Source organism: Leptinotarsa decemlineata, unplaced genomic scaffold (assembly GCF_025532065.1).
Source record: "Leptinotarsa decemlineata unplaced genomic scaffold, Ldec_3_MD MMD2_tig00000690_RagTag_RagTag, whole genome shotgun sequence".
NCBI classification, from domain to species: domain Eukaryota; kingdom Metazoa; phylum Arthropoda; class Insecta; order Coleoptera; family Chrysomelidae; genus Leptinotarsa; species Leptinotarsa decemlineata.
In genome coordinates, this window is record NW_027412554.1 from 1,927,376 (window position 1) to 1,949,081 (window position 21,706).

General features: G+C 34.5%; 1 protein-coding gene across 4 annotated transcripts in view; it reads left to right on the top strand.

The window, feature by feature from the left end:
- Positions 1-21,706, top strand: part of Gdap2 (ganglioside induced differentiation associated protein 2) — a 313,619-nt gene that overhangs the window by 25,653 nt on the left and 266,260 nt on the right. Inside the window, exon 1 of one of the 4 annotated variants that reach the window (XM_074174666.1) lies at positions 4,887-4,975. The exons of 1 other annotated variant lie outside the window; for it this stretch is intronic. In XM_074174666.1, the coding sequence (XP_074030767.1) occupies positions 4,943-4,975 (33 nt within the window). In that variant the 5' untranslated portion in view covers positions 4,887-4,942. Of the gene's footprint in view, positions 1-4,886; positions 4,976-5,512; positions 5,561-21,706 lie in introns of those variants that run through there. 2 more of the 4 variants (XM_074174663.1, XM_074174664.1) reach the window with 2 other exon arrangements.

Here is a 21,706-nt window from a genome sequence, read left to right on the forward strand (position 1 = left end):
TTTCTAACAGCCCTTTGTTTGGGCGTATACGTATTAATAAAAAACAGATAAATATTAGAGATAAGCACTAACATAGAAAACATACTTAACAAATTGGAAGTATTAAAAAGAGGTACGATCAATAACAGGTAGTAGTTAGACCACTAGCATATATAGTAGTAACATAGCAGTGAAATTTAGTAATAATGATCTCCTGCATAGCCCAAAAAATGTAATGAACTCTTTTTATTTTTGGAATACCTAAATATTCAGAAACGAGTGCAAAAAAATGAACGAACAAATAATAAAATGAGCATTTTTCAAGTACGTTGCGCACTTTTGCTAGTTATTGTACAATATACCCATATGAAGTAATTTGGCACAATATAGATAAAATATTTTTGGATTGTTAGTTATGGAGAATTATTGTATCAGTAATATGCTGAAGGTTTTACTCTCTACTTTGTTTTCACAAACACTCAATAGTTTGATTTTTCAGGAATAACATCGACTACGACTTTTCAATAGCTTCTTATTAACAACTCAACATCAACAAAGCTGGATAGAAATACCTACCGGTAACACATAGAAAAGCTTTCTATCACTCATTAATGAATTCTCTCCCGTCTTATTTGTCTGTGGTATGTAGTAAAACTTCCTATAATAAATTGAAATGAATTGAAGCCGCTACAGACTCTTCAAAACAACTATCCGAACCGGTGTGAAGTTACCAGCCAAAACATCAGTGACGTAATAAAAACTGAATTCCTTCGTAAAATTCAATTATAATGTGGCGATAAAATTGTACCACACACTGAAGTTAATAATACCAATAGAGGGTTTAGTTTGCAGATGAATCATGTAATGGTTTACACTAGAAAGCAGCTTTCAAAAATTCTGTTTGCATTCTTGAAAATGTTCAGTCAGGTTCATAGTCAGCATAGACACTTCGTATAAATCAAAGAACAAATATACTAAACCATCTAAGGATTGATTTATACTTCAATGAAATTTTTCAAAAATTCCTGTGGTAAATAATAAAATAAAATTATGCCGGCTGCCAAACAGCCCATTGTTTACCTTTCTATGGGTTACTTTGTTAGCAGAAACTTTTATTACGAGAAAATTTTCTGCGAATTTCTATCCGAAATCGATTCAATGTACCAGAAAGTGCACTCTGTTAGATATAAATAGAGACCATTTTCAGAGTAAAAAATTAGTTTACTTCATCTTCAAAAGACTTGGTTGTTGAAACACACATCGAGAAAAGTGTTGTAGTTCTGATGTTTGAAATAAGTACTTCTTTTGGAAGTATTCTAATTGATTTTGTAACCAATTTACCTTATGGTTAGCATTATTTGAAACACACGTGGAGTAAAGTGTTGTAGTTCTGGTGTTTTGGAGTAAGTGCTTCTTTTGGAAGTATTCTAATTGATTTTGTAACCATTTAACCTCATGGTTAGCATGATTTTCGTTGTTCTTGATATTTCCGTTATATGAAATAGCACAATGGCTCATTGTCTAGTACTATGTCGTAAGAAACAGGGGATACCAGAGCCTCGTCATTGATTTGGCCAAGCGATTGTTTCAAGTCGACAAGTTTATAGTGTATCTTGGTATTTTGTAAATTAAAACATTTTGGAAATTTTATTTGAGAATTTCAAATATAACAAGTGGCGCAGTCGTAAGGATTCCCAAAACGGAGAATTCCAAAACGTAGAATTCCAAAAACTGAAGCGAAGAAAAGTTGCACCAGAGAATTCACCGGTGATCCCCAGATCGTCAAAAAAAAAAGAACCAAAAGCAACCCAAGTAGAAGGATGGTCTCTTCGATGCTGAGGAAACACGTGTAAGTCGCAAGCCGTTACTCATCCGCAGTGGAGCAGTGTTACGAAGTAGTATTTCATCCTCCACAACCAAGACAAGCACCACAAAACGCAACAAACAAGAAAACACACAAAACCCCGTCTTGAGAGTTCTGTGGATTAGGAACAGCGACAGCGCCTGACAGCGAATCCCAAGACAACCACAATCGTCAAACCCTGTTGGACCTTCTGTGAATAGGAACATCTAGTGAAGCCTCTGGCAGAACATTCCAATACCCTTTGTCTAATATTACATAAAATTATTCGAAAGAGAATGAGACTTCCCAACGCATTAATAAAGAAAAATGAAAAATGCGAATTCGTTACAACAATCGTAAATGCAAATCCAATCAAGAAAACAATTGATTTCTCTGACTTGAAATGAGAACCAATTCAAAATTCAAATGAAAATGAACCTCCCATTAATATAAGGAATGAAATAAAAACTAATCTCAGACTTGAACATCTTAATGATTAAGAAAGAGAACTAATAGACGGCTTATGTATCGAATTTTTCGATATTTTCTATTTAGTAGAAGATAAATTATATTAAAATCAATATTCACAAAATATCATCGGTACCCCCAAATTCTTAAGAGAGAAGTGAAATACCAAATATTCAGCCTAGTCATCTCCAGTATGTGTTATCCCAAAAAAGTTAGACGCCTCTGAAAAACAAAAATGGATAGTATTCATTGATTACAGAAGACTAAATCAAGTAACTGTTGATGATAAGTATCCCCTACCAAACATTAGTGACTTATTAGATCAACTCGTACAGGATACCAACTTTGCAACCTTAGACTTAGCCTTAGGTTTCCACCAAATTGAAGTATATGAAAACGATATTCTAAAAACAGCATTTTCAGTAGAAAAGCGACATTTGCGAATTCATTCGTACTTCGTTTGGTATAATGAACTCTCCTTCAACCTTTCAACTGGTTATGGATAACATCCTATTAGAAAGATGTTCCGTTTATATAGACGACATAATTATCTATTCTGCAACACTCCATGACCAAATTTCCAGTTTAACCGAAAAATTTAAACGTTTAAGAAAATCAAATCTCAAAATTCAACCTTGTAAATGTGAATTTCTAAAGAAAGAAGTAGCGATAGAATCGAAGCTTTAATTGAATATCGAGAACCAACTAACCAAAAGGAAATTAAATATGTCTCAGGATTAGCAGGTTATTACCGCAGATTTAAACCAACTTTGCCATTAGGGTTAGCAGGTTTGCAAAAATAACAAAACCAATAACAAGACTATTACAGAAAAACCAACAATTTTTATTCGACAAAGAATATAAAAAAGCATTTAGAGAACTCAAATCCATTCACCCGTGCAAATATATCCCAACTTCAATGAACCATTCATTCTAACAACGGACGCTAGCGCATTCGCCCTTGGAGCAATTTCATCACAAAAAGACTACGTCCCCCAAAAACATAATATTTCACTATTGAAAGAGAACTCGCAATAGAGTGGGCAGTAAAATATTTCAGACCTCAACTCTATGGAAGAAAATTCAAATTATATTGTGACCACAGACACATAGATCATTAACGTGGATCTTCAGTATGAAAGACCCTGGTAGTAGAATTGCCAGATGGAGACTAAAACTTGAAGAATATGATTATGAACGAATATATAAACCTGGAAAATATAATAAAAACACAGACGCCTTATCTCGAATAAAGGTCAATCATTTCAAAGACGCTTTTGGATTTCACAGAAAAAGCTTGACAAACAACAGTGACATTGGTTATTACTGGTTATTACTGAAACATCTGACATCTCTCGTGAAATTCTCACAAAAAGAATTTCAAAATTTCCACCAACTTTGGCAAACTATATTAGTAATTGATTACTCGAATATTTAATTTTCAAATTCTAAATTATTAGATGAAAGTCATAAAAAAATATTAACAATTTTCCAATTGAATAAACTCCAGGGAGTACATGTAAAATCATGTAAGATCTATTCGAATAAGACTATGATTTCCAAATATTACTTCATTGCAACGCCCTTTGATTCCAACGACACCCTATCACATATGTTCCTATCCATCTATTTCGATCAACACAAATTCAAACTCTCTGAAACCTACATGTAGAAAATAATCCTGATCCACCTTTACAAGAAATTTTTTCATACATTTTAGCAGACGTGATATCAAATTTATATTTTGTGATAACAATTTCAACACCCGATCGTGACCAAATACCCTTTTTACTAGATCAATATCATATTGGTAAAGCCAACCTTCATAGAAAAATAAACAAAACTCTGAGAAGAATAAAACAAAAATATGATTGGCAAGGCCTAACAAAAGACATAGAAAATAATATTCAAAAATGTTAAATCTGTCGAAAATAAAAAAATTTCAAAAAAACTCAGTAATTCTTTTGTCAGTACTAACATCAAAAACAAAACACCTGTTGAAAGTATCAACATTGATATCTCATAACTTTCAACTGATAAACACGTCTTAACTATCAGAGACGAACTTACAAAGTTTACTGAAGCATATTCTTTTCAAATACAGACTAACCCCAATCAAACGGATCTTTAGAACAGTTTCATGCTACACTGACAAAAATTATCAGTGCTTATGTAGCAGAAACCCCTGACGGACATCCATCAGCTATGTTATATCTTGTTTTTCACAATTCACTTTTTAAAAATTGGTTTATTTCTTTATAAACACTTTATTACAATATTTGAATATAATGTGAAAAACTTGGAACATTAACTGAATAAGTAATTGATATGAACTATACTTGAGAATTAATAAATCGTTAATGAACATCTTTCTGACCTCGCAGGGTCTATTTATATGTTTGGTATGAAAAACAATATTTGAACAGTGTCAGCAATTGCTTTGTCTGGAGCACAAGTGTTCATCTTGCTGATACTGCACAATTAGCACTTTTAGCAGGAAGCTGTTATCAGCTATAATATCCCAAGGACATTGATAACTAACGAAATAATTTTATCACAGTTTTCGAAAGCACGTTATTTGGTAACATCCCGACGCCGAAGGCGGAGGGATGTTACCTAAAATAACGTGCTTGAGGAAGTTGTGATAAAATTATGAGTTATTTATCAATGTTCGAGGGATATTCGGTGAGAAAATTTTTTGCAATTCGAACAAAATTATTTATTGAACACACAGTTATTAAAAGAACAATTCGTATAATGATATTCCGTTGATCTTTCCATAAATATTTTCCAAGTGTATTTTTTACTATTGACAGTATTTTTTGGTGTATTTTCTTCAATGATTTTGTCAATTGCCGCATCATTTTGAACACCAAAGCGAGGAAGTGACATTTTCGAAATAAATTGAATTACTGAAATGTCAAACAACTTTATTGTGTTGGTTGCTTAGCAATGTCATGACATACGTGATAACTACCCATGAAAACTATCCATGGGTAGTTATCAGTGTAATGATGGTTTCATTGGTTATTTCGACACACATGACTAGAAATAGACAAATTTGATAGGATAATTTTTTTGGCAAAAAATTTTCAGCTATAATATCCCAAGGACATTGATAACTAACGAAATAATTTTATCACAGTTTTCGAAAGCACGTTATTTGGTAACATCCTGACGCCGAAGGCGGAGGGATTTTACCTAAAATAACGTGCTTGAGGAAATTATGATAAAATTATGAGTTATTTATCAATGTTCGAGGGATATTCGGTGAGAAAATTTTTTGCAATTCGAACAAAATTATTTATTGAACACACAGTTATTAAAAGAACAATTCGTATAATGATATTCCGTTGATCTTGCTGTATTTGCCTCGGTTACTGCATAGGTGTTTCCACGCATACTATTAATTATTTGGTTATGATGTTCCTGATCAATATTCAAATAAGGTTTTATGGAATTTCCATTATTGTGCCCAGTAATTTTCAACAATTGCTGTTCTTGAACTCCACTCTTAGCTAGTTGACTGACTGCAGTTGCTCTATTAGAGTGATTGGTTATTTTCCTCTGTTTCGTATCCAAGCCAATTGCTTCAGCAGAAGATTTCGTCCATCCGTTGATTATATTTCTACCCAGAGACATATTGTCATACCAGTTATCGCTTCCTGTCTTCCAGTGACGATTTGGCCTTAAAAATAGTCTATTTGTCTTGATATTTGTGCCTCGTTTTGATAATAATTTAATGAATAATCTGACAGGACAAGCATTGTTATCACTATTTTGAACTAACCATTTGCTAGAGGCGCAGTTCTTTGAACCCCTTGGCAGGTTTTACTGAAAATTGGATTATATTATATTGTAATTTAATACGTGTGAGACGCTAATTCGCATATAACAACTCCCCTTTTATACAAAAAGTTGTTGCTTTTTGCTGCAACTTTTCACAAAACATTTTTCTTGTGGAAACTGGTGTTGAGTTGGATTTCCTCTTCTATAGGTTCCTGGAGGTTGATACTTGGTCTTCTCCTGAGGATGAATCTCGATAGGATACGGGATGGTTGTCTGTCTGATCTTGAATGATCCGGGGGTGGTTGATTCGAAGTGGATGTTATACCGATTCGTATAGGTCCTTTTCGTCTACATTTGCAAAAGATGTAAAGTATGATTAATACAATGATCAATGTTATAGTGCAATATGTGAACCATGATATGTGCTTGTTCACAAACGGCTCGTTGATAAGTTTACCCAATTCTTCGGAATATTGGTTTAATTTATGTTGAGCGATGTTCAACTCGTCAACGTTGATTTTGTTGAGTTTCAGCGGTTTCAGTTCTGGAAGATGTCGTTTTTCAGGAAGATGATCGCAACAGCTGTATGGTATTCGAACGGCATGGTTTTTGTATGTGACGTTCTTATATCTATCGACGAAGTATTTGGAGTGAATTCTAGTGCTTCCAACGAATGAGCTGCATCCGGGTTGGAGTTTTAACAGGGAATTGGTTTTAATCACTCGTGTAACTGGTTCCATATTTTCGCAGTTAATGGTGATTGGTAGGAATTCAGATATTGTTATGAGCCACAAATTTAGACTCAGTTCCTGGACATTGTATTCCGTAGCGTAGATCAATGAAGACTGGCAATTTTTCGGGAGGACTGTCAATCTTCTCAATAGTTGGGCTTCGCATATAGCTTCGCTATCAATCGGGTAGGGTAGTAGATCGGAACAGATTCTTACGCCATGATTTAGAGTTTTACAGTTTTCTAAATTTTGAAGTGAAATGTACAACGAGGATTCGTCATCTCTCGCAATATATTTTTGAACAGTTAATAATATGTGATGAAGTCCCGTTCGGTTATTTGGAATTGGTATTGGTAAAAGTCGATACAGAGTGTATGTTTCTGGTTCGACCAATGGAATTTTTAACATGAAAACAATTCTTTTGTCCACTTGATGTCCACTTTTATGGAGCGATTGAGAAATTTCCTGAAGTGAGTTCATTAGGTCATTAGAAGTGATAATTGAACTGTGAAGTATTTTCAATCTAGCGAATGTTATTGAATTCAATATGTCATCAAGAGTTGATTCCAAGAAAAGATAGCTTTCCATTAATGTTTCGCATATTTCCAATGTTTTCAATTGTGCTTCATAATATGCTGAAGCACAATTGAAGATCGTCTGAAATATTATAGATTGATTGTTTTATTTGCTTGATATCTCGATTGAAGGTTTCTTCATCGATTTGAAATTTTTGAATAGTTGTGTTGAAATTTCTAATTACTGATGTGGTCACCGATATTTGATTTTTCAAAAGGTTTTCTAATTGGTATTGGTGTTCGTCTTGAGTGAGTTTATTAATACAGTTGGTGTAATATTCGCCATCTGACGAGTCTAGATTACCAGTAATGGCTTTCCAGAAGGTACCTATTCCATTAATTAATCCTCGTTTGGATCTCTTATAATAATTTTGGGTGTCTGCAAATATTTCTCGATATTTCAAGTCGAGTGAGTCAGATATTTGGGTCAATAAACTAATGTGTGTTTTCACTTCGGTTTTGAAGGATAACATTCTAGGATTTGATTGGTCAAAAGTATATAGCATGTTTTCCAAAATTTTGTTGTTATTTAAGGCAAATTCTATGGAGTCCAAGTCTTTGTAGACGAGAAGAGTCCATTTATCATTGGAAATTTTCAAAGTTCTTTCTTCGTGAAGAAAAATTCCTATTGTGTTATTAATGGGTTGAACGGAGTATTGGGAATGTGTTGTGTGTGTTGCTGAAATCAGCAGGAGAATCCTGAAAATGAAATCAATTTTCAGTACAAGGTCATAGTCTGTCAAAATTTACTTTTGTTTTTTGTCTTGTCTTCCAATCAACTAGCATTGCTGAGTTTTGGTAGATTTCTATAATTTCAAATGGGCCATTAAACTTGTTTTCTAGTTTATTTTTAATTTGGGATTCTTTAACGTAAACATTGTCTCCTACCTTATACTCAGGTATATTTTGTGCAACGTTTCTATCGAATCGAATTTTGGATTTTTCTTTTTGGTCTTGTGTTCTTTGACGAGCAATTTTATAATAATAAGAGATTTTATTATTTAAATCTCGTATGTACTTGGTTATGAGTTCTTTTTGGTTGTACAGAGTTTCGGGTGGTCTACTAGAGGTGTGTCCGAATAGTAGTTCGTAAGGGGTGAATCCGTGTGTTTTGTTTTTGGTGTTATTGTAACAAATTATTGCGTATGGTAAAATACCTAAGGGGTGTTCATCAGGGTTGTCGATTTTATTTGTTCTTATCATTTGTAGAAGGGTCGCGTGAAAACGTTCTAAGGAACCGTTTGATTGCGGATGGTTCACACTAGAAAATGATTGTTTAATGTCATAAAGTGTACAAAGGTCTTTCAGTAGGGCGTTGTTGAATTCTGAATTCTGAGTGGAGTTCCGTGGTGCTGAAATTATAGCAGTAAAGTGTTTACTACTGATTTTGCGGATTTATTTTCAATTGGGTAAGCTTGGGTAAATTTGGTGAGTTCGTCTCGAATTGTAAGTGTATAGTTTTTTGTGGGAATTTCAAGAATGTCAATGTTTATTCTCTCGAATGGTGTTTTCGGAGTTCCTGTAATGACTAAAGGGCTTTTGAGGTTTTGTCTGCAAATTTTTGCTTTTTTGCATGTTTCGCAGTTCTTTACAAAATTTTCTACGTCTTTGATCAAATTTGGCCAATTATATTTTTCTTTTACGCGTCTAACTGTTTCGTTTATTCCTCGATGTAAATTATTTTTTCCTGAATGGCATTGGTCCATTACGATGGGAATTTGGTCTTCGTCGGGAGTTCTTGTTAGATTTTGGCATACTGTTATCTTAATTTCTTTTTCAGCGAAAATGAAAGAAAGAATTTCCAAAATTGGTAAATCCAAATTATTTTTGACAAAGTACGTTTTGGAAATGTCTATATCATCTGTCCATTTATGAAGGATAAAGAATAGAATTTCTACGGCTGAGGTATGATCGAAGGGTAAAGCGATTATGAAATATTTTCTGTCTTTAACGGTTTTACTTGAGAGAATATTGATTCTATCGATGTAAAATTCGGCATTTTCCTCGAATATGTCATCTATAATTTTATGATGAAGATCTTCTAATTTGTTTTGGCAGAAAAAAGTGAGGATATATTTATGTGATTTGTTTAAAAGTTGCGAATTGTCAAATTTGATTTTTGAGTAGTCAATCAGGGATCGAGTTTCATATAAGTGACTGAAATTTTCGTATTCTTGTAAAATTTGTTCGAAGGGGGTTTCTTCGTGTTCTGATGTTTCTTTGTTTTATGTTTCTGTGTCTCGTGTTTCTGTGTCTTGTGTTTCTGTGTCAGTTGGTTTGTTCGTTTCATCAATTTCGTTTGAAGCGAGTATCGTAAGTTTTCCGTGAAAATTTACACATTCTCTGAAGTGATTAATTTTGATCCGTGATAGGGCATCGGCATTTTTATTTATTTTGCCAGGTTTATACTCTATTTCGTAGTCGTACTCTTCTAATTTGAGTCTCCAACGTGCTAGCCTGCTACCTGGGTCTTTTATTGAAAAAAGCCAAGTGAGGGGTCTATGGTCAGTGATGAGTTTGAACTTTCTTCCTAACAGGTATGGTCGAAAGTGTTTCACAGCCCATACAATCGCTAAAAGTTCTCTGTCAATCGTAGAGTACTTCGATTCAGCGTTGCATAGTGTTCTGGAGGCATATGCTATGGGAAGGTCTTTTCCTATCGGTCCTTGTGAAAGAACAGCTCCTATTGCAAATGCGCAAGCATCTGTCGTTAAGAGGAAAGGTTCTTTGAAGTTGTGATAAATCAAAATTGGACTAGAAGTAAGGGCTAATTTTAATTCGTTGAATGATTTCAAACATTCTGAGTCGAATTTAAATGGGGGTATCTTTTTGTAGTAATTTTGTGAGTGGTTTGGAAATTTTGGCAAAATTTGGTATGAAGCGTCGATAATAACCAGCTAAGCCTAAAAAGGATTTGATTTCTTTTGGGTTTTTTGGTTGAGGGAATTCTTGGATGCATTCAACTTTGGAGGGGTTTGGTTTAACGCCGTTTTTCGTGATTGCGTGTCCAAGAAAAGCGACTTCTTTCCTTAAAAATTCGCATTTTCAGGCTGAATTTTCAAGTTGGCTTTCCTTAGTCTTTTGAACATTTCTGTCAGTCTTGAAATATGTTCGTGGATCGTTGGTGAGTATATAATTATATCATCCATATATACAAGACAGTGCTCGTTTTGAATGCCAAGGAGGATGTTATCCATCACTCTTTGGAACGTGGATGGTGCGTTCTTTAATCCAAAAGGCATACGGGCAAATTCATAGTGACCGTTCTCAACAGAGAAAGCTGTTTTTGGAACGTCTTTTGGGTCGATTTCGATCTGGTGAAATCCTGACGCAAGATCGAGGGTGGTAAAATACTGAAATTTTCCAAGCTGATCTAGCAGGTCGGAAATGTTGGGTAACGGATATTTATCGGCTACTGACAGTTCTTTCAGTTTTCGATAGTCAATCACAACACGCCATTTGGGTTTTCCTGAAGCATCTAGCTTTTTCGGTACTACCCAAACAGGGGATGACCATGGGGATGTCGAATGTTGAATGATACCTTGATTAAGCATTTTGGAAATTTGACTTCTTCTTTGTGAATATGAGGGTATCTGTAAGATTTTGTAAACACGGGTCTCGCATTGTTAGTTTCGATTGTGTGTTTAATTTCATTTGTGAAGGTGATATTGTCGCCTTCAAGATAGAAAATGTCAGAAAATTCTAGGCATAATTCGGTTATCATTTGTTCTTCTTCATGGTTTAAATGGTCAAGTCTGAGTTGGTTTTTTATCTCTTGAGTTCTGTCAATTTGTTCTAAATTCAAGTCTGTTATTGGTTCGAGAATAAGGTCTGAAAAATCGATTGTTTTGGGGATTGCGTTGGCATTTATGATAGATGTCAAAAATTCACCATTTTTGTCAATTTTTACTAAAGCGTTTGGTATTCTGACTTTCTCTTTTTCTTGCGCTAACAGTATAGCGTCGGTATTTTTAAAGTTACTTTTGAGTTTGAATATTTTTCTGTTCTGGGTTCAATTGAAATTTGGTTTGGTTTCGAATTCTCTGTTACTTCATTATCTATAACTTTGAACAAAGAAACTGTTTTGAAATTTGTAATTAATTGTTTGTTTTTTGGATCAATAATACAATTATAATGTTCCAGAAAATCGGATCCTAATAAACCATCGAATTCAATATTAAGGTTGTGAACATATACTTTGTGGGATCATTATCTTTGAAATTGATCAGAGTCGATTCAGCGATTAAAACTTTTTGGTCCGTGATTCCCTGGACTATTACATTTTCTGGGAATCGGTGAAGGTATTTTTCACAAGTTTTTGGTTTGAATATTGAAATTCCTGCACCAGTATCTATTAAAATTTTGAAGGTATTTGAAAGGTCTTTGATATAGTATAAGTTTTTTGAATTCATGGAGTGAAGTGAACTTACATGAAGCGTTGTTCCGGGAAGTTCAGATCGGGGTGATAATTTTCTAGGTTCGTCGATTGGATTTGGGTTTGAATGCCCGATGTTATGTCTTGGGATTGACTGAAATCTGGAGGGTGATGTTGTGTTGGAAGTGAAAGAAAATCGTGGTATCCTGAGATATTTGGATTGTTTATATATTGGTCGTGTTGGCCATTTTGGTCATATTGATCGTATTGGTTGTATTGATCATATTGGTTGTATTTATCGTATCGTTCAAGTTGTTCTTGCGGGCATTGATCATTATCAGTATAATAGTCATTTTCTTGGCTACTAGCTGTATAGTAGTTCTCATCTCTGTGTTATAATCTTGGAGAGGTTGTGATTCTTCATATTTAACGCAATGTGTTCTTTGTTGATTTGAGTTGGGGTTGCGTTGAATTACTGAGGGACGATTTTGGTTTTGGATATTTGGCCTAGGTGGGGTATTTTGGAATTGCGGTCTTTGTTGATTGTTTTGAAATTGTGGTCTTTGTTGATTGGTTTGAAAATTCGTTTGAGGACGGTTTTGTTGGGAAAAATTTGGTTTCGGAAAGTTCATATTTTGGAAGGAATTTGTGTTATTTGGTGGTGGTCGTTGTCTTTGGCGGCATTCGTTCGACAAATGACCAAAGCGTCCACAAAAGTTACACGTTCTTGAAGACTGAGGTTGTTGGGGTCTTTTGGAAATGTTGTTTTTTAGTTGGTTATGTTTGTCATGATTTTGGTTTTCGAAATACGAAAGTTGCTATATTATGCAATAATATGTTACAACAAGTTCGATAAATAAAACGCATGGTTATCACCAAACGAACTTGTCCTAGGACATACCTACCTCAGGTATACCCCCGAACAAACAATTTTTTCAAGGACAGAACACAAGCACTTCAGGAAAATCCTCAAGGCGCTCTAAGAGCGGTGCCTGTGCGAAAGTAGTGATTCAGGTTGTATTTGAATCGATACGTTCTCAGGAAGTGCATTCCAAATAAACGCAGTTCTGCAAATGAAAGATTTCTTAAGCAGTGAAGTTCGAGGTGTACTGAGTTGAATCTCAAAACGATGAGCAGCCGCACTGTTCGTCGTGTATTTCTGATATATACCGCTTTTGGTGGAATCAAATGTGCCAAATCACTCGAACACGTCATGTGAAAGTATCTAAAAAAGAGAGACAAATCTTCATGTTCGTGTCTCCAATCAGGCGGATTGTTTTCTGTTTCTGTTTTCTGGATGGAATTCAGCAGCTTCAGGGTATAGAGGTGAAGCTTAATACATGAGAACAATAATCCAAAAAAGGTCTGATCTGAGCTTTATAAAGCATCAAAAGTTGCTGAGTTGTGTACAGTTTTCTGCTTCGGAATAGTGTTCTAAGCTTTTGAGAAACAACCTTTGCAATTTCAGCGACATGATTCCAATTCAACATATAACCAAGAACAAATAATTAGCAAATGCAAAAATGTCTAACGACCTTTGGACATTACTGGTGTATAAAACCTTATCCCTGTAAGAAAAGCATTAGATCATAACCAAAGTATACTAAATGAAATAATCCTAGTTGTCGAAACCGATAATCCAAGAATGTCATATTTTCAGGCTGATGTCAAAGCACATACAAGCACGCTGAATCAAATACCTAAAAATTCACAGTACCAATACAAAAAACTGATTTAAGACAAAAACGTGGCTTAATTAACGTTATAGGAAGTATATGGAAAACCATATGCGGTAATCTTGATTCAAGATGGTGTATACTTCACAAACTCGATAAATCAATTATAACAAGATGAACACCAAGTCGAGAATTGATTAAAGAAAACAATTTTAGTAACAACTTTTATTATGAAAAATTTTAATGAAACTTTAAAAATTGCAAGTTGATGAAGCTACATTTAATGAAGGTATTAAAAATATTGAAAAATCACAATACGAGATTTCTGATAATTCACAACAAGTAGAAGCAAAATATAAAACAATTGAAATATACCCAACTCTAATGGAAAGTTATCTCTATTCAGAAGATTATTAATTTTAGAGTTAATCACTTTCGCAAGATTAAGTATAATTCACCCATCAATTATAAGACCTAATGACTTAGTCAAAGAGATGTCTCAGTATCATTACAAAACAATTATATACCTTTGCAATCAAAATTTAGCTCAGTAGCTAAGTATCTTGAAATAATAGAACTTGCAGAATTTCAAACAGATTAAAAAGTTGTATATGTTTTGAAAATACCTCTCGTAGAACCCGAAATGTATGAAGTATACCGTAGCAATCCCTATTAGTCCAGTCATTTGGTAAAAAAAGGGGGTTACCTGGAAAGTTTTCCGGGAGTTTTGAAAATTGGTCAATTCATAGTGTTAATATTTCGCTCATATGTATATAAAGTCAATATCTGGGGAAAAATATATATTACTATTTTTCAAGAATCATTTTCTTTATTTCGTTTCTTTATACAATTATTTCATTTCAAATTTTACTGGTCTAATCTGCTGCGATACATTTCAAACAAAAAAGAGCACGATAAAAACTGGTGCAGGAAAACAAAGTCCTTATCTCGTTGACTCGGCAAAGACAAAACGGTGAACGACGGGTCAACATATCTTCGATATTCAAAATTCCTCAAAACCCTCAGTCGATCGAAAACCAATAAAATATTATTAAAATTGTGTTGTGCATTACCTACCCGACCGTAGAAAAGGTCTGGATTAGAAATTCTTCGTCGCCCAGGGATCCGCCCAGAAGAAAGGTAAGGTGAACAATTCTGAAACCAGTTTTCCTTTTCTAATATTAATCGGTCAAATCGAGGTTGGTTTTAAGGGTTGAAACCCTTGGATCAATCATATCGAGCCGGATACTCTAAAAACAGCAGATTAGGCCATCTAGAATTTTGTAGTTCATAAAAAAACCTTTCATTTGTTCATCCATTTTCGCATTCTTTTTTGTTTTTTCAAATATAAATAATTTTGGGGGTATTTTACATATTCGTTTTGTCTCCGATGTTTTTCAATTCATTGGTTGAATTTCAACAACTCAATTTCTATTTCAAATATCTGTAGTAACCAGTGTTTTCATGATACGCTGGTATTCGATTTTTGAAAAATAAAAATTTTTCTACCAATTTTCTTCGATGATAGTAACCCAAAAATATATTGTATTATATTTTCAACTTACTTCGAAAATTTCGAAATTACCTTCAATATTTCCATGCTTTCTGTGTTTTTATGAAAATTTCTGCGTTTTTTCTTATAGTTCAAATGTTCTATTTTCTTTTCATTAGAGAAAATAACGTATTTAATTGAATAAAAGCACAAAACTCGATTTTCCAAAAGTGCAAATTCTAACTTTGTGTAGAATAAGTAAGTCATTTTGTTTCTTCACGAAAATGATTAAAAACCTATTACTGGTCGAAAATTAAACTTGTTTAAACAACCTTGTTACCGAATCCAGCCTAGGTTATTTCGACTGATATTGTTTATTGGGGCCATCTTATGTCGTTGCATGTTGTTTAATTTAATATTCAAATAAAATGAAATAGATCTGTTTTGTTTTCAATAGTTTAATATCGGTATCAGCTTTTTTATTGGAAAACAGTGGCCTTGATTTTTTACCTTTGTTCAGGCACTGGATATTTTGTTTTTACGAATTCTTTCATTCGAAACCTACATTCAGATTTATAATTTGATTTTGTACGAAGTAATGTCTAGTACGAGAGCATTAAAGCAGTTGCGTGCTGCTAGGGAGCTTGCTATCGATCAGCTGTTTTCAATATATACGGTGTCCCAGTCGGCAAAAAATAGTGATGATGTCCATTCTCGATTTAAAATGTGTTATCGTAGCTTGGATGGATGCTATGCAGAGTTCGAAAGACAACACTTAGGTGTTATAAATGCTTTGTCTGAGGACCCTGACCGACTACTGGTGGAAAAAGAAGTCAGAGCTGATTTTCTTGAAAAATATTATGATACAAAAACAAATTATTACGAATTGTTCGAGCAACAATTGGACACCAAAACTGTTCAAACTGAAAGTGCCAAGCTTCCCGAAATTAAATTGCCTAAATTTGACGGAACCTTGCAAAACTGGCCTGGTTTTATTTACTTATTTACCTCACTTGTTCACAATAATATTGAAATTTCAGATGTTGAAAAATATAAACACTTAATTTCTTCTCTAGAAAAGGCACCTCTAGGAATCGTTAGAGCTGTTCCTCTATCTAGCGATAATTACGCAATTGCCTACAAAACCTTAAATGACAGATTTCAAAATCCCAGATTGCTAAGTGATGCCTATTGGTCTCAAATTATTAATGCCCCTAAACTTACCCAAGAATCTGCAGAAGGTATTAGAAATTTAATTGATACTTTCGAGGAAAATGTAGCGGCTTTAAAAGAGTTTAAATTACCGGTTGATAGTTGGGACTTCGTTATTTTCAAAATTTTAATTCGAAAATTAAGCATGGAAACTGTCAAGGGATTCGAAATGCAAGAAGCTACAAATCAAATTTCTCCTATCAATCTTTAAAAGTTTTATTGCAGAAACAATGTGCTCTTGAATCAGTTTCGTTAAGGCCCCCATAGACGTCGTTCTTTTTCGACTGGATTACCCGACGTGCAAAACTGTTCAGGCAATCACGAACCGTGGTGGCGCCCACACACTGCTCGGGTCAGTTTTCCTTCAGTATTGTCATTGTCATGGAGACGACAGTGGCGTTAGCTGCGGTTTTAGCAATAAAAGTTAAATATGCTAAGAGAAAACGCTCTAAATGGGCAAAAGAGTGGTTTCTAAAAAGGAAACAATTCTCTCACATTAATTTATTGGCGGATCTGCGGTTAGAACCAGGTGATTGGTTTAATTATCTGAGAATGGATGAAGACACGTACCTAGAACTTCTTAAGTAAGTAACGCCTTTAATCAAGAAAGAGGACACTCTCATGAGACAAAGTATAACCTCCCATGAACGTCTGACTGCCACATTGAGATTTATCGCTACCGGAAGAAGCTACGAAGATTTGAAATTTTCAGCGATAATATCTCCTCAAGCTTTGGGACACATCATACCTGAAACCTGTAAAGCTATATACTATGTTTAAAAAAAAGATTATTTGAAGGTAAGAAAAAAAACTTATTTCATCACATGTTTACTTACTTTATACATAAAAATATGGAATGGAAGTTTATGTGAACAGAATAGAATCAGTTGAGTTTCGTATTTTTATGGTAAATTGAAATCTGGTTCGAAATGTGAAAAATACGTTCCGACATTTCTGTCATAATTGATATCATTAAATGTATTATTACTGTTTGGTTGCTGGGTAGGAGGTTGTTGACATGTACCATTAGACAAAGTCATTTTCGTATTTCGGAAAAGATTTCCCAACGCAGCCTCAAAAAGTATGTCTGATATAAATTTTTCCGCTATTAATGCGGTTTCTCCTGATAACTCTCTCAATTTGTTTGCGATGTTTTTTCCTGCCACAGAAAACTTGTCATCACTATCCAACTTTCGGCTGACTTTTTCCAGCACTTCATCAGCTTTGCTCATGCAGGGTCTTTTTGCTCTCACACTAGCTGTAGACAATGATGATGTACTCGACTGGCTTGACGACGGTCGTTTCATTGTCTCTAAATCGCTAATGGATTGCGGAGATTGTAGTGAATTTGCTTGAGAGTCTATTTCTTCCTGTGAAAAAATAGAAATCGTAATTACAATGAAACAAATGTTGGGTAGTTTTTTTCATAATTTGTATCGTTATCAATTCAATTTACGACCACATAAAAAATGGTCACAACATAAGTAACATATACACCTATAAAGTTCACTATCTTTCATTTCAAATTTCTGAACTATGCGGTAGAATAAGAGTATCTCTTTGTTTCAGTTTCCCAAAACTGCAGAAGAATGGAAAACTATTTCCAAGGACTTTGAAAATAAATGGAACTTTCCTAATTGCCTTGGAGCAGTAGACGGCAAACATATTACTATAATACCACCTGCAAATAGCGGCTCTTATTATTGGAATTATAAAGGCAGGCATAGTATTGTTTTAATGGCAATCGCCAATGCTAATTATGAATTCCTTATGTGCGACATTGGTACAAATGGAAGAGTATCCGATGGAGGAGTTCTAGAAAATACTGTCTTCTACGAAAAACTAACAAACCATACCCTTACCTTCCTGCTCCTTGTAAAATAGGAAAAAGTTGTGAACATGTTCCATATGTTTTCATTGGCGATGAAGCTTTTGCCTTGAGAAGCGAGTTTTTGAAACCATATGGCCAGAAAGATTTGAACACAGAAAGGAGAATTTTCAATTATAGACTCTCTAGAGCACGTCGCATAATAGAAAATGTATTCGGTATAATGGCTGCAAGATTTAGAATATTCCATACTGCCATTAATTTGAAAATAGAAAATATTGATGCGGTTGTCATGGCTTGTTGCATACTTCACAACTTTTTGATTAGAAATCGCAGAGAGATTTATGCGCCTCCAGCTAGTTTTGACAGAACAGCATGAAACAGGAATAATCGAAAAAGGCTTAGGTACTGGACAGGACAATATGACGAATTTGCAGCGGGGTTATAACCGAAATGCATCTGAAGAGGCAAAAAGGATTCGAGACTTATACATGTTATATTTTAATACTGACGGAGTCGTAACTTGGCAAGAAAAATCTATTTAATTCAAATAATTGGTGAATGTTGTTACTATGCTCTACCAAATGATGTAATGATGTTTATATGTACTTTATTAAATATTTCTTACCATAGTTGATGCTGAGATATCATCTTCATCTATATTGCTCTTAGTTTCTCGAGGCGTCTCTTGATCGGTTAAGAATAGTAGAAGATTATAGTACCAAAGATGTGGTTGGTATATATCATCAGCACCCGCTCCTGACTTCATCGTCGCTTTCACTTTTTTAAGTTCCTTCCGAAATGTTCCTCGAATTGAGTCAATTCTCTTTTTCACCATTTCTATTGTTGCCGATGAATCAATTTCCTTTAGCTTGGTTAACATCTCCTCGTACGCCTTACTCTTTTTATCTCTGTCAGCATACTCGCTCGATTTGACTTTCCAGAGACATGGAAAGTTTCTGTACATTTCAATAAATTCCGTCATAAATTGTTTACTGCATTGCCTCAAATCACTCATTTTATATACACTGAATACGCACACTACTGGTATTCAAAATCTACTTGGTGACTAGCGGTGTGCCTACCACATACGGGCCGACTTGCACGATCCCATTCAAAACCGTCGTGAAAAATCAGATCACAACAGGTAATTTGGAACGCCGGCAATCAGGACGGTTTTTTGCCACACACCGACCGGATTACCCGAACAGTTTTGCACGTCGGGTAATCCTGTCGAAAAAGAACGACGTCTATGGGGGCCTTTAACCCATTGAGTCCCAACTTATTTTTTTTTAAAGATAAATTTTCTCTAAAGTGTTCATTTTAGGGGTCACTTAGTACATAAATATTCTTAATTTGCAAATCGGTTCTTAAGGGTCAAAATTGTAGGGTGTCCTATAAATATGACGCTGGAACTTAAAGGTTTTATTTTATATAATTATTACAAGAAAAGTAACAAAACATTTATTTTAAATGATAAGGATTGAAGCAGTCTTTGCACAGAGTAACTAAACGTTTTACACAAAATGTAAGAGGCTTTGATTTGCAAGCTTTTCCTTGACATCTTTGTTTGTCCCTACGTTCCATGAAATGTCCCTTTCGGTCAAATCATCAAAGACTTTAGAAGTTGAAGATATAGTGGGACGTCCCATAACTGATTTCAGTACCAATTTCATATATGCCACTGCAATTGCTCTTCTAAAATGTAGCAAGCACATATCTGCGGAGTTGACGATCCTGTAGAGAATCCATGCATTTACAACGGCCATATCAATCATTCGTGTAAAGAGTACCCAATACCACTTTTTTGCCCTTATTTGTAAAGCATATTTACCTACATCCCAATCATGTTGATCTACTCCACCCATGTGAGTGTTATAGTTTTTCAAAACCCGTGGTTGAGGTATATTTTTCTTTTCTTTGGCTTTTCTATCCCATCGGGGCGCTTGTGACAGGGGTTCTATATAGTCATGATTTGTTGCGATAGAGACACACTCATTGTCATTCCACTTCAAGATAAGAATTTCACCATTACTGTCAAAACTGTGATCAAAAGTTCCCCGTGGATCTCTTGCTAGGCTTTTGGAATCCTTTATTGTACATTTTCCTAGTCTATTTTCCCTCAATGTGCCAGTGGCTCTGAATCCCTTCACTTGCAGATGCAGCAATAAATCTCTACTAGTGAATAAATTGTCGAAATAAACACAATGACTTCTAGGGTTTTCAACACAGTCTAGTAAATTGACAACTATCCTCGTTCCCAAATTGAGGTCTTGATTTTTTGCTACGTTCGTAGAGGTTTCAGCACCACAGTACAAATCGAATTTGAAGCAATAACCATTAGAGCCACATAAAGCCCAAAGTTTATATCCAAAGCGGATTGGTTTCCCACGTATAAACTGTTTCAGGCCATGTCTACCGAAATATTTTACAATCATTTCATCAATAGACAAATCTTTAACGAAGATCCCAAATTGTTGAAATGATTCATTGATCATAGTAATCAACGGACGAACTTTGAAACCCTTGTCATTCTTATTATTGTTATTTTGTACCAGGTCGTTATCATTAAAATGTATGCATCGTTTTATTTTGAGATACCGATTTCTAGACATACATTTCTTTACAATATCAACTCCAAGATCTTCTTCTTCCGACCAGTAGTTTTTTTCAGAAAACAACTTGTGATAACCCGAAAAAATCAAGATACCCATAAAAGCTCTTATTTCTTCTGGTGAAAGACTCATGCTTGTATCATTTTTTACTGCCGCAGCGTATCTAACTATTTCTTTAATTATATAGACCATAATGTCTTCTGTAAAAAACTTTTCGAAAATTTGAACAGGAGTCTTGTCTTTTAACAACACTTTTAATTCGGCTAACTTATCAATAACTTCTCCACCTTCTGCTGGTAATTTTGTGTAAATAGGGTTAATTTTGCGCCACTTAGGTGATATATCTGTAAGGAGTATTTTCTTCTTCAATCTCAGAGGTACATTTGGAACGCTATGAGAAGGTCCTGCTATTGGTTCTGCTTGTAATTCTTCGATTTCGTCTTCTTCTTCAATAACATCTTGCGAGGTATTGTATTGCAACTCAACTTCGCCTGGTACATCATGGACATCAGCTATTCCTATAAAAGAACAAATATTGTATAATAAGTATACGTAATAATATTATGTTGTGCAACATACCTATTATATCTTCATCTGCCTCGTCCTCATCTGTCAGTGAATCAGCGTCTGGCGGGAGCACGACCATGGTAGCAGATTCAAGTTCTTCAAAAAATTTTGGGTCATCTATTATATCTTCCAATTCTTGGACAGTTAACGCTCGTTTAGTTTGATACATTTTCGGTTATTGCCGTATAAAAGACGCTGCACATACACTTCACGTAATACAGTAACAATCAGTAATCAAACTAGGTTATGTTTAATTTTGTGTGGTTATATTTCTCATAACAGCTGTGGACAGTTGATCATGGTAAGTGCCAGCGTCTTATAAATAGGACGGGCATATATAGAGCACTGTATATCTTTTGCTCTTTCAAAACATTTTGTAAAACATACTTTTTTGGTAACAATAATATACTGTGAGGTCAACCTATGCAGTTATTTCATTTACAAAATACACGCAACACGAAAATCTAAAAATATGGTAAGTGATGTTCAAGAACCCAATTAAAGGAAATATTATAGAATGCTTTGCAATAAGAAATTACGGCTTATAAAGAAAATA